General features: G+C 44.7%; 1 protein-coding gene across 1 annotated transcript; it reads right to left on the reverse strand.

The window, feature by feature from the left end:
• Nucleotides 1–3,116: 3,116 nt before the first annotated feature.
• Nucleotides 3,117–20,553, reverse strand: LOC144110364 (atlastin-like). The gene is made up of 11 exons (XM_077643217.1): nt 20,415–20,553; nt 19,927–19,999; nt 19,494–19,821; nt 19,219–19,431; nt 9,343–9,561; nt 9,128–9,292; nt 9,013–9,069; nt 8,885–8,956; nt 8,674–8,823; nt 6,286–6,524; nt 3,117–3,313 (listed from the first exon to the last, which is right to left on the reverse strand). Exons 3-11 carry the CDS (start codon nt 19,812–19,814, stop codon nt 3,181–3,183), a joined length of 1,569 nt encoding a protein of 522 aa, XP_077499343.1. The 5' UTR covers nt 19,815–19,821; nt 19,927–19,999; nt 20,415–20,553; the 3' UTR covers nt 3,117–3,180.
• Nucleotides 20,554–20,952: the final 399 nt, after the last annotated feature.

Raw genomic sequence — 20,952 nt, forward strand, 5'->3', positions numbered from 1 at the left:
ATTCATTATCTCTATAAACTTTTCAAGCGCAACAGTTAAATATTTCATTTTTTGCTTGGTAAATGGGTCTTTCACCCCACTTTTTGCAAGGAAAATTACATTGTGCCATGGCGCTCTTTGGCCGAAAGCTGCCCTCGCGCCATAAAAATTCATCATCATCATTTTCTCGAAAACTCTGGCCGATAAAAAGGGAGGAGACAATTTTGCCTCAGTATTTTTGCATATATACATTATTAACCCTACTTCTCTGAAGCAGTGGCTCCGCGCACGCTGAATTAAAGGCCCAGGCGGATGGATTTTCGGCGCGTTATTTGAACTTGCTGCACGAGTAACCGGCGGCGCCTTGACAGCCAATCAGTAACCACCGCTCGCTTCGTTTGTTCTTTGATGTTGGCTCGTTGGTTTAGTTGGCTCGTTGGTTAGTTTGCCCGTTCAATCGTTCGTCCGCTCCATGCCCACTCATTTGTTCCCTAGTTCGCTCGTTACTTTATTTCTTAAGTACTTTAAGAGTGCGGGCTAGTTAGTGTTCCATGATATAAGTATACCAGCGCAGCAAAGCAAAAGACACAATGAAGGCAAGAGGACACACAAGCGCTGAACTTCCAACTGACATTTAATAGGCGAAACACTACATATATGCCGATAACCCTCTCCCTTTCCCCTCCAGCAAATGTAGTGTTCGGCACATTAAATGTGTGCGCTTGTGTGTCCTCTTCATTGTGACTTTTGCTGTGCTGCGCTCGTATACTTACATCCTTTCATTCCTTAAGCAACATAATCATTGGTCCCAGTTTCCGTACACACATCTCGTTCGTATTTTCGCTCGCTTGCTGATCTCGCTTATCTCGTTCGTTCACGGAGTCGTTTGCAAGTTACTGATTAGTCCGGTCGTTCGTATGTTTTTTATTGCAATAAATTTTAGGTTTTCATCAGTGAAAAATCATAATGCTCCTCTGTAATGAAATCTCCTTAATGGTCGACAGGGTTGGGGTGTCATCAAATTAAGAAGGTAGCGCCGCCGAAGGACGCCAGAACTTTGGGAGTTGCCAAGCTCCCAATGTATGGTAGCAAAGGTGCCAAATAAAAGAGTGCTTCGTCACGTAGACGGAGCAGCGATGAGCAGCAGCTCAGTGCCAGCACGAACAGCAATGCGACGGAGCTGCGGTAGCCGGGAAGCCTTATGCTGTGGTGACGCCGACGATGGTGGCGACGAGGACCTCGGTGACGCCGGCTTTTCCGCCTCACGAGCTCCTTAAACAACCGAACCACGGCGCTAATTTCCAAACATATCATTGTCTTACCGCCTTCCTTGTTGCGCAGAGATTTCTAATTTTCGCCTGTGACTTGCTGTAAATGGTACTGAATGGGGAACCTGCGCTGCCAAGGTGGCACTGCAATTGTTCCATTCGGTGACTCAAAACTGCTTTTGTCAGCCACTATAGGCGCTGTATGCGCGAGAACACATTCTGCGCGATTAGATACCCGCGTTTGGCTGACAGCATTCATTGCCTAGCTTATCTCGGCGCAGCCCAGATAGCTGACGCACGGCACGTGCGCCTTCGACAGATCGCGCATGCTTACGTCAATAAGCGCCTGAAGGTGGCGCGGAAAAGTACTTAGAGTGCTACCCAAAACTGCATGCTCTGCTCGCTAGGCGGTGTGTTATGGCGCTGCAATCGGCACCGCAAACATTAGCGCAAGTTCCCCATAGCAAGCTAGCTGTGACATGCATCCCAGAAATAGTTGCCTTTTCGCTTAAAACCCAATTTCAAATAAATGAATTCGCCATAATTTTATCAGTGCTTCTCGTTTTAAACCAAAAAGACCATTATCCAGTTATAATTTACGCATACCTGCTTTTTTAATCTGTAATTTTGATAACGAGCAGCATAGTAGTGTGATCATTTTGTGACTAACATGAAACAGTCAACAATTGTTGACGGGGCATCTGCAGTGCGCTTCTCAGACGCTTTCACAACAGGACTGGTTTTTTTGCCTATGTCATACGAGCCGGTCATTGCCGCACCTTTGTCATCTGTATTGCAGCCACTGAGCCATAGCCCTAAGGCAATGTTCTTAGATGTGAAGTGCAATTGCTGTGTTTCCTCTCAATGGTTTGCAAACTCTTTTCTTTTTGTGCTGTGATCGTTCGTGTCTGAAAATTATCTGCCTTGAGACTGACGAAAGCTTGCCACCAAACTGTGGTCGTCCCTTTCACCGCGTCTGCAATTGCGGACATAGTTTTCGATTCAGCAGCGTTCGAAATGTAGAAGAAATGTGGAAGAAAAGGCGAGCGGCATTGCTTAGAGCATGCTGAGCGCTGTCGCTGGTCCTGTGGATAAAAAGGACGTTTCGTGATCTGATAGCTGCGCGATCACATTTCTTTTCAGAAAAGTTTATCATCACATATTTCGAAAACGTTGACTGAACATATCGAACGTCGCTAAACGGTGCTGGTCCGTAACAACTTAACGCATGACGGAAACCTTAACAAAGCAGCGTTAGCAGAATGTGTTGGCAGTGTAGGCAGATGTTTCACGTAACCTAAAACGGCGTTTTTTTTTTTAAAGTGAAGTGCAGGCCGGTGTCAGATAGGTTGGTAAGTAAAGGCTCCGGCTGAAACAGGTGGGTGCCAGGACATTCTCGTCGAGTTAGCAGAGGCACGTATACCGCTTTAGTTACACAAAATGGTATTCATTATCCGCTGGAATGTCGCAGAGGCATTAGAAAGGGCGAAGAGCCACACACTGAAATTCATACAAGCCGTTGGGGCCCAAGAGCCGTGTTAGGTCTATCTGCCGGCTACATGAGGAACTGCCATTGCGCAGGACGTAAATGGAGGGATTAGATAAGTTGTGCTCCTTGCAAACAATCCTGAGTGCCGTGTGTATGTATATGTGGGGTCGTCACAATATCAGTTACACCGGTCTTCACAATGTCAGCAACATCCTTGAACGCGTATTACAGGAGAGACTAACAACGGTAAATCAAATGTTTTTCTCTGCTAATGTCGAAAAGACGGGCAAAATTACATACGTTAATCATTTTACTGCATCTCTGGTATCCTTGAGTGCAAATTTTGTAAAATACTTTGATTCTTTCAGAAGTACTTTAAGTGCTGCGGACACCACATAAGTCCACAGCTAGTTTGCCACTTTCAGCGAAGTCTGTATGCACTTTTTACTGTAATTGTTCATCTTCTTGATCTTCGTCTTCAAGCGTTACTTCATCATCGGAATAATGGTATCCTTCTTCAAGTGTTTCTTCATTCTCCTGGTCCGCCTCTTTCTTTTCCTGCTTCTTGGCTTTTGACCTGTAAATACACGTTTCAAATAGACGTTTAAGCAGGCAGTATATTTATTTGATTTTCCCCGCCTCTCCGTGGAATGCACCTACCCTAGTTCTTAGTTACGTATTGAATTCTGTTCTTATGATTCTTATGAAGATCAGTGAGATTAAGTCTATGTGCCACACAGGCAATTATTCTCGCTTTTATCGCCGCTCCACGACGTGATAAGGCGCTGCGAAGCTAGCTGGGCACTATTCGCGCTGTAATACTAAAGCATTCGCAGGGTGTACGCCCTGTTATGAATTTCAGGCAGCCGGAGAAACACTTTGGCTCTCATTTCAGCCACCGAATCGGCTATTTTCTGCAGGTACCAGAGGTGTGAGCATGCAGCTTCAGCGTGTGAAGCTCGAGCGTGCGGTCTTCCGTGTTTTGTGCGGAGCGGAAAGGCGGAAATGCTTTGAGACATGTCGAAGTATACCTGTGAAGTACCAAATTCATCCACTTTCGCCTTTAGATTGGCTAATTAAACAAAAACGTTCGCATTTGAGAGTTATGCATGCAGTACGTGAGGCGGCGGGAGGCAAGCCGTGATTTTAGCTCCGGCCATTGAGCGCTCGTCTCTACGGCGTGGTTGTCAGTAAAAGAAAGTTAGTAATAGAGAGATATAGTCAGTGTTAGAGAGTTATAGCATAGCGCGATCCGCGATCCGCTACCGTGATTCGCTACCGCGGGGCACCGCTGAGTACACGCTGACTGGTTCCGACGCAGCTGATGGGTACGTGGCGCCATCTGGCGTCCCAAGGGCGATCTGCGCATACGCAGTGGCGCCTCGCGGAAGCGAATCACGGATCGGCATTGCTATAACTCTCTAATGATGGCACACACGCTTGCGCGATAAAAACCTTCAACCAGCTAGCCTTTGTTCCTCAAGGTTGTAGTGCTGCCAGAAGAAAATGAAAGACGGGACAGACAGCTTGGCAAGCCGTGTCGCAGAACTTATAACGCCGGCGCGTATAACTGATTAGCTCGGTCCTCACGGAGCAGCGAGCGCTATGAGCAATCCCTTGTCTTGCGCTTCCGGCTATCACTCTCGGTAGCTAAGATCAGTGCTTGTTGGTTTTAAATTGGCACCCCACGCATTTTTTGGAGCTAGTTGCGATGGATTTAGAGAGCGATTTGCACCGTTTGAAGCGGGTCGGCAGCTTGCCCGCTCGGCATCCGGCAATGAGCCCATGTCGATACACCAACGGCCAGTCTTGATAACTTGATTCAGTCATGATGCTGCCACTGCGGCGTACCGTGGAGCGCTGTTCTATTTTTTCTCCGAAAGTTGAAAGGCTTTGTTTTGGCGTCTCCTTGGGCAGCAACCGCACCCAGGAACGGCATTCTTCATTTAATGGTGACAGAAAGGTTTGAACGACCTAGGAGCATGTTAAATCTTTTGTAAGGCAGAGCGTTTTGTTTATGAGATCATTTATTCTCTGAAATTGCTCACCATGGTCAGTTAACTTTTTGTCCTACTCAGTAGAAATTTTTGGGCAAGTGGAAGCCCCCGCTCATATCCTGGTCACCATTTTGCAATCATAATGCCTCTTAGATCTTATAACTCTTGTACAGAAATAGCACAGAAATATCAGACTAGCGAAATTTTATTCACAGTCGTTTCTTATTGCTGTGGTCGTTCGTAAATGAGAGAGAAAAATACATTTGTTCGAAATGGAGGGCAGACGGCAATTTGAACTCAACTCGCTACTTTCTGCCAGTAATGGTTGATTCTGATGGGGCTCTGAAATTACAGAGCTAGCCCGGATGGAGCATGTGGCAAACGGGGTTCCTGAGAAAAAAAAAACGTCCCCGAAAAAAAAAACGCCCCCGGAAAAAACGTCCCAGGAAGAAATGCCCCCTGAAAATACGTCTAAGGAAGAAACGGCTCGTTGATTTGAACATCCGTCTCGCATGCGGGGAGCAGGGGGGGGGGGGGGGGGATGTTCGTTCTCCTGCCACCTGGCACCCACCTGTTTTCTAATGAGTACAAGCTTTCACCTTGCCCGGTGCTCGGCATACCTTACGTTACGTGCCATAACGGTATGCAGTGCACCATGAATTGCATACTTGTCCAGGTATTGATTAAAACGAGGCGGCATTTACTTACAAAATGCAAACCATCACATAGAAAAAATGATGCATGAAAATTGCCTTGGCGGTTATGTGTGCCCGACACAAAAATATACAATCCCTTTGGCATCATCTGGTGCTTCTGCTTAAAATGATGGCTACCGATATGCCTTAATTGGGTACATTTCCTCAGGGGACTAAGGCCAGCACATTCCCGGGAAAGACTAGACTGTTTGAATATGTTATATGTTTCCGGTATCTGCAGGCAGGTAACAGAACTCAAAGGTGGCAGCTTTCCGGACAACGCCTTGTTGGATTGTTGGCGAATGAATGGACGGAAAATGTTTTACGAAAAACACTGCTCTAGATATCATATTTTTTAACGTAGTTTCTATGTTCCGCATGGTTTTGCTTACTTTAACCGTGCCCTGTGCTAGCTCTTTCGGTCTGCAAGCCATCGTACCCAAGATTAAAAAACGCCTGTAATGTTATCTGCGCCAGAAGCGCTTCAGAAAAGGCCTATATTAGCAGACACCTTCAGTCAGGCTCGTTTGACTAAGACTTCAAATATGTGCCACACAGTACTCCCTGACCGAGTGCTATCACTCCTCGTACGCCACATAGGGAACCCTCATGTTTGCATGCCGGCCTGGAACAAGCGAAGAAACATGATATTCAGTTATGCCCGCATGCAGGCTGTTGTAAGACTAGATGTAGTACGGAATTCATCTGCCATGCTACGGGGGAAAAAATGAGCGGCGAGACTGTCTCAAAAGAGATCGCTTGCTAAAGAATTAATCGTTTCACTTTTTGTGGTGCAGTTTATAGACGCATTGAGGTCAATAATTTTAGCCGCATTAACTAAAACGAGAGCTACTCACCGCGAGGAAAAGAACTTTTTGGCCTTGGCAAAAAATTTGTACGTGGCGATGGCGCAACGCGTAACCACTGGCACAATGGCTACGATTTCACCGGGCAGACCCAACGGCAGCAAGCCGATAGCTGCGACGGCTGCTGCACTGCCTGCCCCGGCCAGGTCGGACATTCCGCTCTTCTTCTTGATCATGTCCCTCTTGAGGTCATTTTTCTCTTTGTAGTCCTTAAACCGATCCTTCGCATCCTGCAGAAACAGCACATAAAAAGGCCGCGCCTAGAGAAGGAACCAATACTCCTGACAGAAAAGAAGGCTCTGTCTTTTCAAGATGCTATAATTACTAGGGCGGTTATTTTGGCTACCAGTCATCTAAGCAACATGAAAGTCCATACATGGCAATCTTGAAGAAAAGCGGGAGAATGTTTGGCCAAAACTTGTTCATGAAAGGAATCTTTAGGTCCTAGCATGAAGCTCGGCTTGCTAATTTTTATCACTATAAATTCCTTTTCATCCCTGTCTTCCATTACCATAATTCATCTGTCTTCTTATCGTCCCGTCCTTTTCGCTAATTAGTAGTCACGAAATTTTTTCGTGTACACTAATAATGCAACATAGCAACCAATATAACCGGCGATGCATATTCGGGAGGCATGTATGTTTCTGCGACCTTTTTTCTAAAACGCACCTTTTGGTTTTTCATGACCATCATAACTACTCGGTTCGAGCACAAGGCAAAGTTTAAAAACAAACTTTCCTTGCGCATCAAGAGGCTAGACTATTTTCATGAACTAATTCCTACCATCGTCATAAAATGCGAGAGTAGTCTCACAATTAAAAGCGTCGTACAAGAAATCTGGAATTCTTAACATCTGAGAAGTGCTGGGATTTGCTAAATATTTCTCGACACATCGTTACAATGTATCCAAAAAGCGCAGCGCATGTGGTGCAAATGGCAAAAATCACCGAGAGCTAGCGTAAAAGCTTCAATGTGTTAGTAAATGTCTCATTCATTCACTTCTTCAGTGCTTTCCTTTACGGTGCCTTGCAGGGGTGCACCAATTACAAGACTTCTATCGTATATTTTCGTATTTTTGCTTGTAACCCCACGAAGGCGTAGCACTCGCTCTGTTTTCGGTAGAACAAGGCCTTGGTTAACTGGACTGGGTTATGAATCAAGCGTGAGGCGTCAGTAGCGCGGACAGCTGCTGACACGGGGCCGTCCTGGCGCCGGGACCGACGCTGGCGCCGTGCACTAGACATGGTGCGCAGGAGCGACTTGCGCTCTTTGGTGGGGAGTGGTTTCTCGAATAGTGTAACTGGAGCTACGTGGGCTTCTTCGAGGTCGGAAAATATTCAAACTCCCAATGTAAAACTCTTTTTGAGGGCATCTGGATTTGCCCTGCACTTCGGGCTTTAAGGGAGTGGAGGGCATGTGGAACGCGGATGTAGTTGGGATGGTGGTTGTTCGCGTTTCGAGAGGGTAGAATTGTGTAGGTGGGTGGGTGCCCGGGCTCTTGACAGATGATGGGCAGGAGTAGGGTGAATCGGCGAACCGAGAGGCTAAGGGAGGCCGATGGGGGGTTGGCCGATCAGTGGCGCTTCCGAAGGGTTGATGCGGAGGGCGCACCTCCGCATAGGATTTGCAGACTTCCAGATTTCCGGGATGAGAAGCTCCCCTTTCGCAGCGTAAAGAAACTGCTCCAGTGGAAGCAAACTGTCATGTCCACCATTGTCCAGCAAATACAGACCTCAGCGCCAATTCCTCCAATAGCGGCTGGAGGGAAGCCAACTATAGCGTTATATCGTCATGTATCCACAACGGTATGCATAAGAGAATAACTTCGTCCCAGAGATCCGAACCACCGGCCTGTAAAAATGGCAGCCTCGTATCCACGTCACTTAGACAACTCGGTCATGGCGGCAGACTTATTGCGCAGCGTGCGTGGGCAGGAATCATTCAGTTTTAAGAAATAGTTCACCTACAGTCGCCAGGTACGCTGAAGTAGATGAAACCGAAAGTAACCGGATTTTGCTACCACTGACTTCCCTGCAAACAAATTCCTCTTGGCTCACACGCGACAGCAATAGCTGTGTTTGCCTCTACTGCTAATAGCGAACGTGTACCCCCAAGCCCTGTTGAAGTTTTCGACCGTAGGTGGTGCGTTGTGTGATTATTTTATGGCTCGAACTCACTTTTCAGCGTTGTGTTTAAGCGTGCAGTGAGTGCAGAAGTACCCGCTAGCAATCCTCTGCGGTTCCGAGGGCAATGACAGTTATTCTGCAGAAAGTGCATCACACGACTTTCGTAGTGAAAGAAGAAAAAAAGCATTGCTCAAGCCTTCCTCTTTACACCGGAGAAGTGACATGTAGTAGGGTAACTTCGCTAGCGCCATACCTGAGTAAGCCTGGCTCTGTATTGCTTTGAAATCGTTGAGCCACCGATCTTCGGAATGGAGTCAAACAGCAGTTTGGCAGATTTCAATGACTTATCATGGGCTTCGGTAAGCTCACTCTTCGTCAGAGGCGCCTGTTCTTCATTGCAGAGCTGTGTTCAATGGTGGGATCATACGACTGACTTTTCACTCTTCATTAGTCTTTTTCCTCACCTCGTTCATTCTAGTCACGTAGTCTTTCATGGCTGACTGCACGGCTACCTCGTGGTTTGCTCGGGCGTTTGCCTGTGAACAAATGGAAACGCTTAGAAAATGTTCTTAATTGCAGAGCCGGATTTCACCTTATGCATGGACTCAGGGGTTGGTAGCTTTCCATTGCAGAATTTTTTTTTATACTCCTGCATAAAAGAAACATGAAACAACAGCTTGGGTAGTCGCCAAATTGTTGTCGCCCACCTTAAAGAATGCCATCAGTTCTTCACAAGTGATCATCTTCCCACTGCATTGCTTTGCTAGCAGATTCTCTGGCTTCAACAGCAAATTTACAAGCGCTGCAAGATGCTCCTTGAAGTTTTCAGTTAGGTCAACCAGAGACCCAATGAACTCTTTTTTCTCCACCACCTGCGCAAAGAACCCAGTTGCAGCATGATTTTTTTTTCTGCGCGACTTACCTTTAGCCCTGGGTGAGGCATGAGGAAGCAGTCAAATTTGTCGAAGCAGGAAATTAAATCGTCCTGCAGTTTCTTCATTTCTGGCAGCTTCCCCGCGCTGTCGAATAGTCGTTTCATTAAAATGTCCCGGCCGCCAGCTGATCCATACGGGGCGTCCAAAGGAAAATTCCAGTCCCGCACCAGGAAAAAGAGCTTTTGGAAAGGTTTCTCGGAGGTATGCTGCATTGGTGTACACAAGTGCGGTGAGAGCATTTATTGCTTTTGTTTAGCTCAATTCTTCACCTTTTAAACTGCGCTGTTGCAAAAACAACTTCCCATTGACACTTGACATATGCTCTTAGAACCAACCTTGAAAAAACCTAACCACATATAAAATGATCAAGCCTGTTTTGTTTTCCAAGTAACTCTTTTGAAACACTGGCGTTTCCCACCTAAAAATGGAAATGCCGTCTAAAACAGCATTTATATTCTGTGGACTGCAAATTTCTTCATGCTATCTGAAGACAACTATGCAGCTGCCTGCAATGTCTTCGCAAAAAACAGGCCGCAAATTTATTTAAAGAGTCGGCAGAGGCACTTAAGACTTCTTACTTGCGAGAAGGCGAAAGCCCACCCGCTCACTGCGAACGCAGTCGCAGTGCTGCGGCGTGGTGGGCCGAAGGAATCGAGTTTTCGCGCCACCTTCAACGTCCTACCTCTACATGGCAGTCCTAAGACACCACTGCACTTTTTCTGCTCCAGGCGCTGTGGCGTGTTGCAACCCAATGTCACGCAGCTTGCAATTGTACCTCTACATGGATGTACGTAGCCGTCGCCGCGACGCCACGCTAACTTGGAGGATGGATGGTTGGATGGATGGATGGATGGATGGATGGATGGATGGATGGATGGATGGATGGATGGACGGACGGACGGACGGACGGACGGACGGACGGACGGACGGACGGACGGACGGACGGATGGATGGATGGATGGATGGATGGATGGATGGATGGATGGATGGATGGATGGATCGATGGATGGATGGATGGATGGATGGATGGATGGATGGATGGATGGATGGATGGATGGATGGATGGATGGATAAGGCTGAACCCTTTAAATCGGGCGTTGGCTCAAGCCACCTAGTCATGCCTTATGAAATTTTACTCTTTTCTTGATTTTAGTCACCTATCAGAGAACCTTCGCCTGGTTACTTCTACCCGCTTAAAATCTACTTTCCGTTCACTGTCTTTAAAACCCAATGCCTTGTATAAATCAGCCCAGCTGCTTTCCACAGTAGGGTGAAGCCCTTTACCGAAGAGTGTCAAGTGTTCAGCCGTTTCCTCCTCCTCTCCGCACACTACGCACAACGTGTCTATCTCGTGGTGCCCAACTCTATATGTCCTAGTCCGCAAAACTCCCGTCCTGGACTCAAACAACAGAGCTTGCCCTAAAATTATCGTAGATATCTTCTTTTTTTGTTGGCAATTTCCTGCTTCAAATCCTGTATGTTCCCAGTGCCGATTTCGTCAGCATCCCTGTTTTCCATAGAGCTCTCTCTGTTTCTTTAACCTCCTTCTTAACCGATAATTGCTGAATTGCCCCCCCCCCCCCAACTGCTGTCCAGATATCTTCTTGTCAATTTTCTAGTTCCCTATCTCCATTTCCTGTCAACATTGCTTATGTACAGGTATCTGAAAACTTTCTTAGCCCACTGATTTTCCCCCTATTTTTCTCAATCGCTCCTCAAATGCTATCTTACTCCTAGCTTCTCTGCTCTCGAACAACGCCTATCCCATATCAATCTGTACCTCCTGATTTGGTGTATTACCATGTGCTCCCAAAGCTAGCCTCTCCGTTGTTTGTATTTCTAACCTTGCTTGAACATCTGGTCTCATGTACAAGATCGCATTACCGAAAGTCAGGCTAGGAACCATCACCCCTTTCAAGATCCCTCTTACCACTTCATACATATTGAAATTCCACACTGCCCTATTTTTAATGACAACTGCATTCCTACTCGCTTTATTCATTACATATTTTTCATGCTCTACCAGATACCCAGCACCGTTATTTTTCCATACACGAAGATACTTGTACTCATCCACTACTCCTAGCGTAAACTCCTGCATTCTATGCTTGCCGCCCTCATCATTAAATATCATGACTCCAGATTTTTCCTTACTAAACTTGAAACCTAATCTATCTCCCTCTGTACCACCTTTGTCTATCAACTTCTGCAAGCCTTTCTTGTTGTCAGCAATTAGCACTATATCATCCGCGTATATTAGTCCCGGTAATAGCTGTTTAACCTTTTCCGCTTGCTTGAAAAAAGAATGGTTGATGCCTAGACCAATTCACTCTAGCTTGGTCTCGAACCCTTGCATGTACAACATCAACAACAAAGGAGACAGAGGACATCCTTGCCGAAGCCTCCGCTGTGTCTCTACAGGCCCTGATACATTTTTCTATTTTATAATCGCTCTTTTACCTTTATATATATATATATATATATATATATATATATATATATATATATATATATATATATATATATATATATATATATATATATATATATGCTGCTTCCAATTGCATTTCTGAGTAAAAATTCCCCTCTGATTGTTCATCTCGCTTCAGTCCTACGTTGGTTTATCATCTGAAACTCAACTTGATACGCTTGTGGTTACTACCTAGACTTCTGGAACCATGTTCATCTCTGCTCATTATCCCCTAATCTATTATACATCCTCTGTGACATTAGTGCATAATCTATCGTCGAGTGCAGAATCCCTGCCTCCCATGTTATGGGCTTCACACTTCTCGGTACTGTTGCATACAACTGAATCATGCCTGTCACACATATCCTGCAGCATGTTTCTTGTCGAACCTGTGTAACTATCAATGTCTTCTATATGTGCGTTCATGTCGCCTAATATAATTACCTCGACCTGTCCTCCTAGCCCTTCAATGTCGCTTGCAATACATTCTTACATTTTCTTATTTTCCTCTTTGGCATTAGCTCCTATTCACAGGTATAGAAAGCCAAGGAGTGTTTGCTCCGCTGTTACTTCTCTTTTTAGCCATAAATGTTCCTTCCATCCCAGGTTAACCCTTTGAAAATTCATACTTTTATGAATGAATGCCCCAATTCCACCCCCCTTTCTGCTGCCCTCTGTTCTATTGCAATATTCCCATGCGTAGTCTGGGTTACAGGTTGGTTGCAACATGTCTCTAAGATGCGTTTCCACTAAACCATTTACCATTAATTCCTCCTGCCTTACCTGTTCTTATATTTCCTCCCATTTAAGTCTATTCCTGCCACCTTGCATGTTAATGAAACCTATATTTTAATTAACTTGGCCCTGGCGCTTGTCTATTTCTTCTCCTACGGTTCCATCGTCCCTTTAATCTTGGTTCTTCCTTCTCTACACTGGTTCGCTCAGAGCTCTGGGTCTCCCCAAAAAAGCTGTTGCCTGGCGACCTATCCTAATACCCACCCTCTTGCCAGTGGCACCACCGTAGTGAATGCCATCCTGTTCAAAAGGGTGGGGCCTGACCTCGTACACTTCTCTGTTCCATTCTTCCTTTGCCACGTGTACTAGTCGTCGACTAATTAACCTAATTACACGGTTAGCCTCAACGACCCTCCTTTCCATTTCGCTAACCTGCCTCTGGACCTCTGGGATTGTGCATATGGTCACATGCACAATCTCAGAGGCCTCTCTGAGCCTAAGTATCCCCACTTCTAACTGCTTCTCGAGATTCTGGCTCCACTCCTTCAGCATATGATTGAGACCAGCATGGATAACGACAAGGTGTTCGCCATCCATGTTGCCCTCTACCACCTCCTGGGCTTTGGCCATTCGTGAACGTAGTCACCGCCCTACCGCGGCCACCCCTCCCTTCCCTACCAGCTGCCGCATCAGGTTGCCATATTTATGGGCAGCATCGAGTGCGACCACGTGCGCACCTCCGCCTGCTCCCCCCCCCCCACACACACACATACACATGTTCCCGCTCAATGGGATGAGGCAAGAATGGCTTTCGCCCTACCTAGAACTACGTTGATTAAATTTTTTTGTGCTACCATATGAGCTGTATTGTATACAGCCCTTAGAAGCTTTCAGAACTGCGCGCCCAGAAATCCTGACCTCGCATTGTGGTGGGCACAAATGTCCTCCGTTGTTTACTGACACCAGCATAATAGGACAAAGAAATGAAAGGACGGAAAGAGAGATTAGAGTGGCATCCGCAGTCTTTGAAGAAAAACCTGAGAAGTGTGTTGGTGACCTTTCCGCTGCTTTAGCACTAACAGAGATGGACATGATTAGAAACAGATGAGGGGGGGGGGGCAGCGACATGTGCGTGATTATTACTAAACAACCGGGCATATCATGCGCTAAAGAAGTACAAAACGAAGTGTTGCCTGTATAATAAAGAGGTATTTAAAGCCTCCTATGTACTTCTCTGTCGCTTTGTCTCATTGACAGTGGTGTTGAATAGTCACGCGAAGTAAATCAAGATGAAGAACCAAAAGGCCCCTGTTTTAGCTTTCCTTTTCGGAAATTTTAAACTGCGCTGCTAAAGCCATCTCTGGTGGCATTGGTTGGGCGACAACGGCAGGAAGGAGGACACAAGCTTAAACGCAACTGTGTCGTGTACAATCAAGCAAGAAAATATAGCGGAGAGTAGACAGGACACAAGACAAAACGAACAACGCGAGCTCTATATTTTTCTGGCGCTTTAGCGCTCGTGTTGTTCGTTTCGTCTTCTGTCCTGTCTACTCTGCGCTATATTCTCTTTTTTGATCATGCACCAACAAGCCCAAAAAGCCACACTTGTGTTGTGTACACCACCACTGCATTTGCTTTTCTTAAACTGTCGGCGCAAGACCTACGAACCTGTCTCCTCAAAGGTGGCAGACCTGACGGAGGTGTCGTGCATTTTTAAACCACATGTGGTACTCAGTGCTCACGGCTGCCAAGATAAAAAAAATGGACTACGTAGGTCAGCCTAGGCAGCGACCGCACGAAAGAACCAGGCTTAAATGCTACTCTGCTCTTTGTAGTATACTTATTTTTCTTGGTGTTCCTTCCTCATGATTGTGTTCTTTCTGAAGGTTCCTCCCCTGCTTATATACTTGACTGCGGTCATTTTCACGCATTCGGTTCACTTTGTCAACCTAACTGCTCAATGTGCACAGGCATCTGCCTTTCTTGCAACAAGTTTGCGTCGGGTGAACGCTCGGTGTCATGTGTGGAGTTTAACCACTCCTACTAAAATTTAACATGCGCTGCGCTAACTGGAAGCCAATCTAATGGAACTGAGCTAACAGAGCAGAAATGGCTACGCCCTAGATAAAACAGAAAACCATTTAGACAAAGGTCAGGGTACTTGCTAGTGAAGATATTGTCTACATCATATTCAGCTTGCTTAGTATGAATCGTAATTTAAATGAACTCAATCTACGTAACTATATTATTCCCCCACATAGAAATATACTTACACCTGACATAGGAGAAATACCATTAACGTCTAGGCCGCTTGGCCACCACGGAATAATTTTCTTATGGTTGCAATGGCTGTAACATCCCTAAGGGACTGGAAAAACTTGAGAAATAATCCTCCAACAGAGAAGAAGGAGAACTTTGAAATATAAGTAAATGATCGCAAGTGGTAAAGCTAAATTATTGTCATCGAATTGGACAGAACTTCTTTTCCCAGCTTGAAAATGAGTTACTCAAACTGAAAGCTGCGGCCGACAACTTAGGCATTTATAGGTTTGAAAATCAAATGTCGATGCCGTTCATGGACTACTGGAGACGCTGGACAAGATACGATGAGTGACTATTAGGGGGTATGTAGGCGGTGAGAAACCAGTGGCTCGCAAAGCCGAAGAAACTGCTAGAATAAGGCTAATATTTCTATTCAAAAATATTTGCCTAATTACAACCACCAGTTCCTACAACATGCAAAGGACCATGTGAAGGAAAATGCGTGCTACTTTGTCGCACAGAAGTGGAAAAGACATCATTCGTGAAGTTCATCGGGCATCAGTGATTTTGGTTAATAGCACACGTGAATTTCATAGTTTTTTGTAACTTGTGTGCGTGCGCCATTATTTCAATGGTTTCTATGGCTGGTCCTAATTTCAGCGTTCCCAGGAGGGTAAGCACATTTGAATCAAGTCAGCACCAAAATTCATTAAAAAAAGCTGGACTGAAACAATTGTTCCTTCTGCAACAAAAGATTAACGACCGATACTTTTTTTTCGAATCCATTTCTCTTGTTTAAGGCAATCGTGGTATTACGAAGTGTGAAATAGATGGCCGTATACAACACGTCCCATTTTTATTACTGATCAGGCAAAATGTCGATTTTTACAGCTGTCTTCTTTGCATTTCGTGTTTTTTTTGTGTGTGCGGGATAATTTAAGAGTACTACGAGTAGGTTAGCCCAAACATTGTTTTCTTTCTGCAATCAGTCGGCCGGGGAAAAACGCTTCGCAGTTGTTTTTAGGGAGTAATTAGAGGCATTTGATCTCCACAATGGACTCTCTGCAAACATCAGAGGTGATGTTAATAAAATTTGTTGAATTGCTGACCTTCTAGAAAATAGAAAAATCTTATTAACTTTTATTGCTATGACAGTGCGGTTACACTACAGTCCAGGGTAACAAAAGGCAGCGATTTTTCATTTATCTGCGCATAACGAACTTTAAGAACGCGAACTCCCCGAGTGCAGCTGCTTAACCCGTTCATAGCGATGAATTGCAAATGTATTTCCATAATTCAGAAACGTATTCTGGAAATCAGTAACATGCGTCCTTCTGATGTGTTTTAGCCAACTGTTAAGACATGTTTACAGAGCTTTAACAATGGACTGCTGTTGTATGACTTCAAGCAAAAACTAAAAATAAAAAAATGCCCAGTTACGATTTAGATGCATTTAAAGAAAGAAATAGTCCAGATATATGGAGTCTGTTTCTGATCATATTGGTTAGCCCAAGAAAGTAGTGAGCCTTGAGTTACTCCCGAACTCTATAAAAATTTACAAGGTGATGCTTTTTAATTGTTTTTAAAAGAACACATCTGAACAATCAGAAAAATAGTGTGCACCAAACAAAATTAAACGAGGAACTTAAAGCAAGCAGATCTCAAAGTAGTTTGCAATAATTGGTTTTTGGGGAAAGGAAATGGCGCAGTATCTATCTCATATATCGTTGGACACCTGAACTGCGCCGTAAGAGGAGGAATAGAGGAGGGAATGAGAAGAAAGGAAGAAAGAGGTGCGGTAGTGGAGGGCACCGAAATAATTTCGACCACCTGGGGATCTTTAACGTGCACAGACATCGCACAGCACACGGGCGCCTTCGTGTTTTGCCTCCATTAAAACGCAGCAGCCGCGGTCGGGTTTGAACTCGGGGACACCGGATCAGTAGCGGAGCGCCCTAGCCACTAAGCCACCGCGGCGGGTAGTTCCCAAAAATTCCAAGAAGTAGTTCCCAAGAAGTTCAAAGTTTCTTCTTCAAACAAAACTCCTTTCAAGCAAAAAAATTGCTTTTAAAGCCTTTAAAATCGTTGCATTCGGTAAGAAAACAGAAAGAATTATCCCGCGTTAAACCTGCAGATTCTCTATCTGGTTATATTCTTAAGTATTATGGTTGGGTACTATTGTATGAGATTGATAAATTTATGCTGGTTGTTAACAGGTATTAATCTCTTCAGTACCCTTTTAGCTGTGAGGCTGAGTTCGCAAAAATTTGGACAAAAAAGTACGCTGCAGAAGGACTTCTGTCTGAGCTACTTGGTGTGACATACTGGAAAACAGCAGACAACCCACGGACGCCAGGGAGAGAAAAACACACACATGAGGCTGACTAACAACTGAAATAAAAACCATCAAAAGTGCAAAATATGTACAAACGACAAAAAGAAGGGTTGTAAAGGGCCATATCAGAAGTAAGATGAAAGGTTAAAAGTGGTTGTCTTTAAAACGATTAGATCGTCTAAATTTTTAACATTTTACCTTCCTTCCAGGGTGGCCCTTAAACCATCTGCTATTTATTGGTTCGTATATTTTTGTTTCTTGGTGTCTTTTTACTCTTTTAACGGAACTAATTCTGTTCGCCCGCCATTGTGCATACCTTCTTCTGTGTTAGAACCTCCACCTCATATCACTATATATGTGCTCGTCTGTTTGTTGGCTGTTGTTTTCCAGGAAAAAGTACGTCCCTGGGAATCTATGTCCATGCCTAACTCACATTTGCGTTATCTCTCCAGTGCCACATCTCCAAAACGAATGCGCGCTGTTAACGTAACCGTGCTATATGCAATATTAGTAACACTGACTATATCATTATCTATGGACAACTCTCTGTACGGCCATTTATTTTCGAAGGGCTTTTAGGAACAGTCCGTCATACCGTATTTAACTTTTATCTTTCTTTAATGAACAAATTATATCACCAGTGCGGTATAAGCTTATGAAGAGTAAATGTAAAGAAATTGCTTCGCTGGAGGAAAAAAAATATTTTATGCCAGTTTGGACAACGGATGAGGAGATATTTGTTTCTGGAATTTCTGTCGCCTTCTCTAATTGTTGCATAGCATTGTGCGCAATATATAATTGAAAAGCGCTGATTTTTGTGGAATTCGTGGTCGTTCCACGGAACAATTAGTCATGTTTTATTAACTTACAGTGCTTAGTTCAAACCGACTGGTATTTTCTTATCGAGCTCACTGTTCGTTGCCTACAAGGTATTTGCAAGACAATAAATAATCAATTGAAGACGACCTTATACTTCGACCGACAAAATTAGCGTTAGTATGTTATAAGTGTTAATGTTAACATGTTCTAACATAAGAACATATTAACACTAACAAACAGGGCTGTAGAAGGTGCAGAACACAACCAAGATCTATCTAAGCCTTTATAGATTACCAGAAAGTGGTTGACATAGTGGAAACCTCAGCGGGCTTGCATATATTACTACTGTATCAGGGTTTGGATCAGTCTTATGTAAAATATATTCGAATCTAACAGCAGTGCGTCCAGCACAGTCCTCCATTAAGTGTACAATATAAATGCTATATGAAAAGGTGTCAGTCAGCGAGAGCTCTTTTCAATACTATTCCCTACATCTTTAAAGGAGGTAATCGCAAACCTATACTGGGAACAATTGGAGATAAGAGTTAATGAAGAATACATCAATAATCTACGATGCGCTGATAAAATTTCCGTTCTAATTCGCTCATGGGATGAATTGCAAAGCATGATAAGTGGCTTAGAAAGAAAAAGAGTAATGGCAGCTATAAACATTAAAATGCAGAAAAGTAATATTAAATTTTGTCGAAAAACAACAGTGCGATTGGCAGCACGGCGCCGGATGTGGTAAGGGAATGCGTCTACTGAGGGAAGATAGCGACCGCAGATCCGGATGACTGGAGTTAAATAACCAGAATAAGAATAGGTTGCAGCTCGTTCGACAAGTTCTGTCATACAATAAATGATATTTTGTCGATATCCTTGAAGAAAAAAGTATATAACAGCTGCTTTTTAGCGGTACTCACCTACGGAGGAGAAATGGGGAGGCTAGCGAAAAATGTTGGCCATAAACTGAGGAGAGCACCCGTCCTGTGCAAAGGATAAGGATAGGTGCAACGCTAACATACTGAAAGTATGCAGAGTCGGCCAGTGAGGAAACGCGGGTTTATGACAGAGGCGTAGTCCAAATCAGAAAGAGATTGGGTTGGGAGGACATGTAATGCGAAGCCAACATAACCAGCCGAACAGCAGCAATTACCACCTCTCCGTGTAGTTAAACCCAACTGGCACTAAAAATGCTTGCGTAACCAATTTCGCTTCCGTCTGCATTGCTCTTGCTCTTACCTTTCGTGAAAGCTTGCCGTAGTCAGTAAAAAAACGTAAATTCTCGAGGTCGTCCTCCTGGATGTTGTTTGAAAGGTTGTATATCTGTACCGAGCTCAACATAGTGCTGAGGGCGATGTATATAGTCGTTTCTTTGATCGTAGCATCGCAGCCGAACGCGCCCTGGGTGTCCATTAATATCACAGCGACCTTTTGGCCGTCGGGTTTTGTCACCTGCAAAAACATGCATGGACAGACGAACGACTAAGTAATTTTTGGTTTCGTTAAGACCTCACCTGAATAGCTTCATGCCACACCCAGATGCCTTTGGTGTCGCTCTCGTAGCCTCTGTGCCAGTGGAAGCCCTCCAGTGGAGCAGTAGGGTCTCCCAGCCAGTCGTCCTTACACCCATTGCGCAGGTAGCGCAAGAAGAAGTTGAGAATGAAGCTCTTACCCTTGCGAAATGCTCCGGCAATCGAGATCACTACAACGGGCAAGTCTTTAACGTCATCAGCCATGAGTATTCCGGTGAGGGCATCCTCATTCAGCTCAATTGTCTTTTCACTTGTGACTTGCAGGATAAGCACTGCCCGGCAGTTATCCACACGGTTGGCCATTTTGCTTCTGGTAATGACAATTGTACATATGAATAAAGCTGCTCGCTGGTGCGGAATAGAAGCATAGTTTATTTTCAGCAATGCAATGAACTTCACCTCGGATACTTCGTACCTGGGTTACTTAGTCGCCGGTGTGGTAATTTCAGAAGGCAAAGAAAGTAGCATTATTTGCGTCCACATTCCACCTAGAAAAGAAATGAGAAAAACAACAAAAAGCGAAAGGAATCCTATTAATATCTTAATGCTCCTTGACCCTCTCATCATGTTTCCGCACTCTTCAACCCATTCCTGGTGCATGCTGTTGCGCCATGTCAGCATGCAATCGCCAAAAAATTCGATATCAGAAAATGGTTCGGTTTCACAGTCACATACTTGTCACATGATTTCTTGCGCTTAGTCATGTCCCGGTGAAGCACACTCAGATAATGTCGCAGCCTCGAAAGCATGACGAAAAAAAAGACCCACTTTTGGCTTCGTGAAGCCAGAAATCTTTTCCATAGCAATTCATATATTGTGTATGCTGTGGGCATCGCAAGTAACACGCAACGCGATCGCACTGAGACCAGTCGGGAGCAAATTGTTAAAATAACGTCTCCTTACCAGGCCCAAATCACTTAGGAGATAGGTGTACGTCCTTTCTTCCATAGATTTCAACTGGTGCTGACAACCACAACTGTCGTTCTGATATCAGAGAAACCAGACTAAAGAACAATACGTAGATGCTTCTTGGACACTCGCGCCTATATGAGTGGTGGCCGCTTCGGTAAAGCGGAACTTCGTCAAGCGTTTGATAAGATTATCTCCGCCGGTGCACGATTGAGAAAAAAGGCTCGTCTTAGTTGTGCGTGTCCTTGCTGTTATTTTTTCCCGCAATGTCTTTCTTTTTCACACTTATTTTGCGGCAAAACACGTCGGTGTAATCTCTGTTCTCAGTGGTACCTCTCGTCAACAACGGTAGCCTCTGCACTGTTTCCACTGAGTGTGCCTTGCGTTACATCCCATTGCGATGCCTGAGAGAAGTCCCGTGTCAGTAGTTATGGGTAGTTATGCAAAGGATAGGTTTCCATAACTGGATATATAGCTAAGCTATCGCTATTAACACGCCCAGCTGAGCACTGCCAACCGTTCTGATTCATAT

This window comes from Amblyomma americanum, chromosome 11 (assembly GCF_052857255.1).
Source record: "Amblyomma americanum isolate KBUSLIRL-KWMA chromosome 11, ASM5285725v1, whole genome shotgun sequence".
Classification (NCBI taxonomy): Eukaryota; Metazoa; Arthropoda; class Arachnida; order Ixodida; family Ixodidae; genus Amblyomma; species Amblyomma americanum.

What these genes read in the sequence shown, in the direction of transcription:
- LOC144110364 (XM_077643217.1), bottom strand. Translation starts at nt 19,814, where the DNA reads ATGGCCAACCGTGTGGATAACTGCCGGGCAGTGCTTATCCTGCAAGTC. An exon ending in ACGGCAAGCTTTCACGAAAG is followed by an intron (nt 9,562 to 19,218) that starts GTAAGAGCAAGA and finishes ACACCAATGCAG; the next exon opens with CATACCTCCGAGAAACCTTT. An exon ending in ACGTGACTAGAATGAACGAG is followed by an intron (nt 8,824 to 8,884) that starts GTGAGGAAAAAG and finishes CATTGAACACAG; the next exon opens with CTCTGCAATGAAGAACAGGC.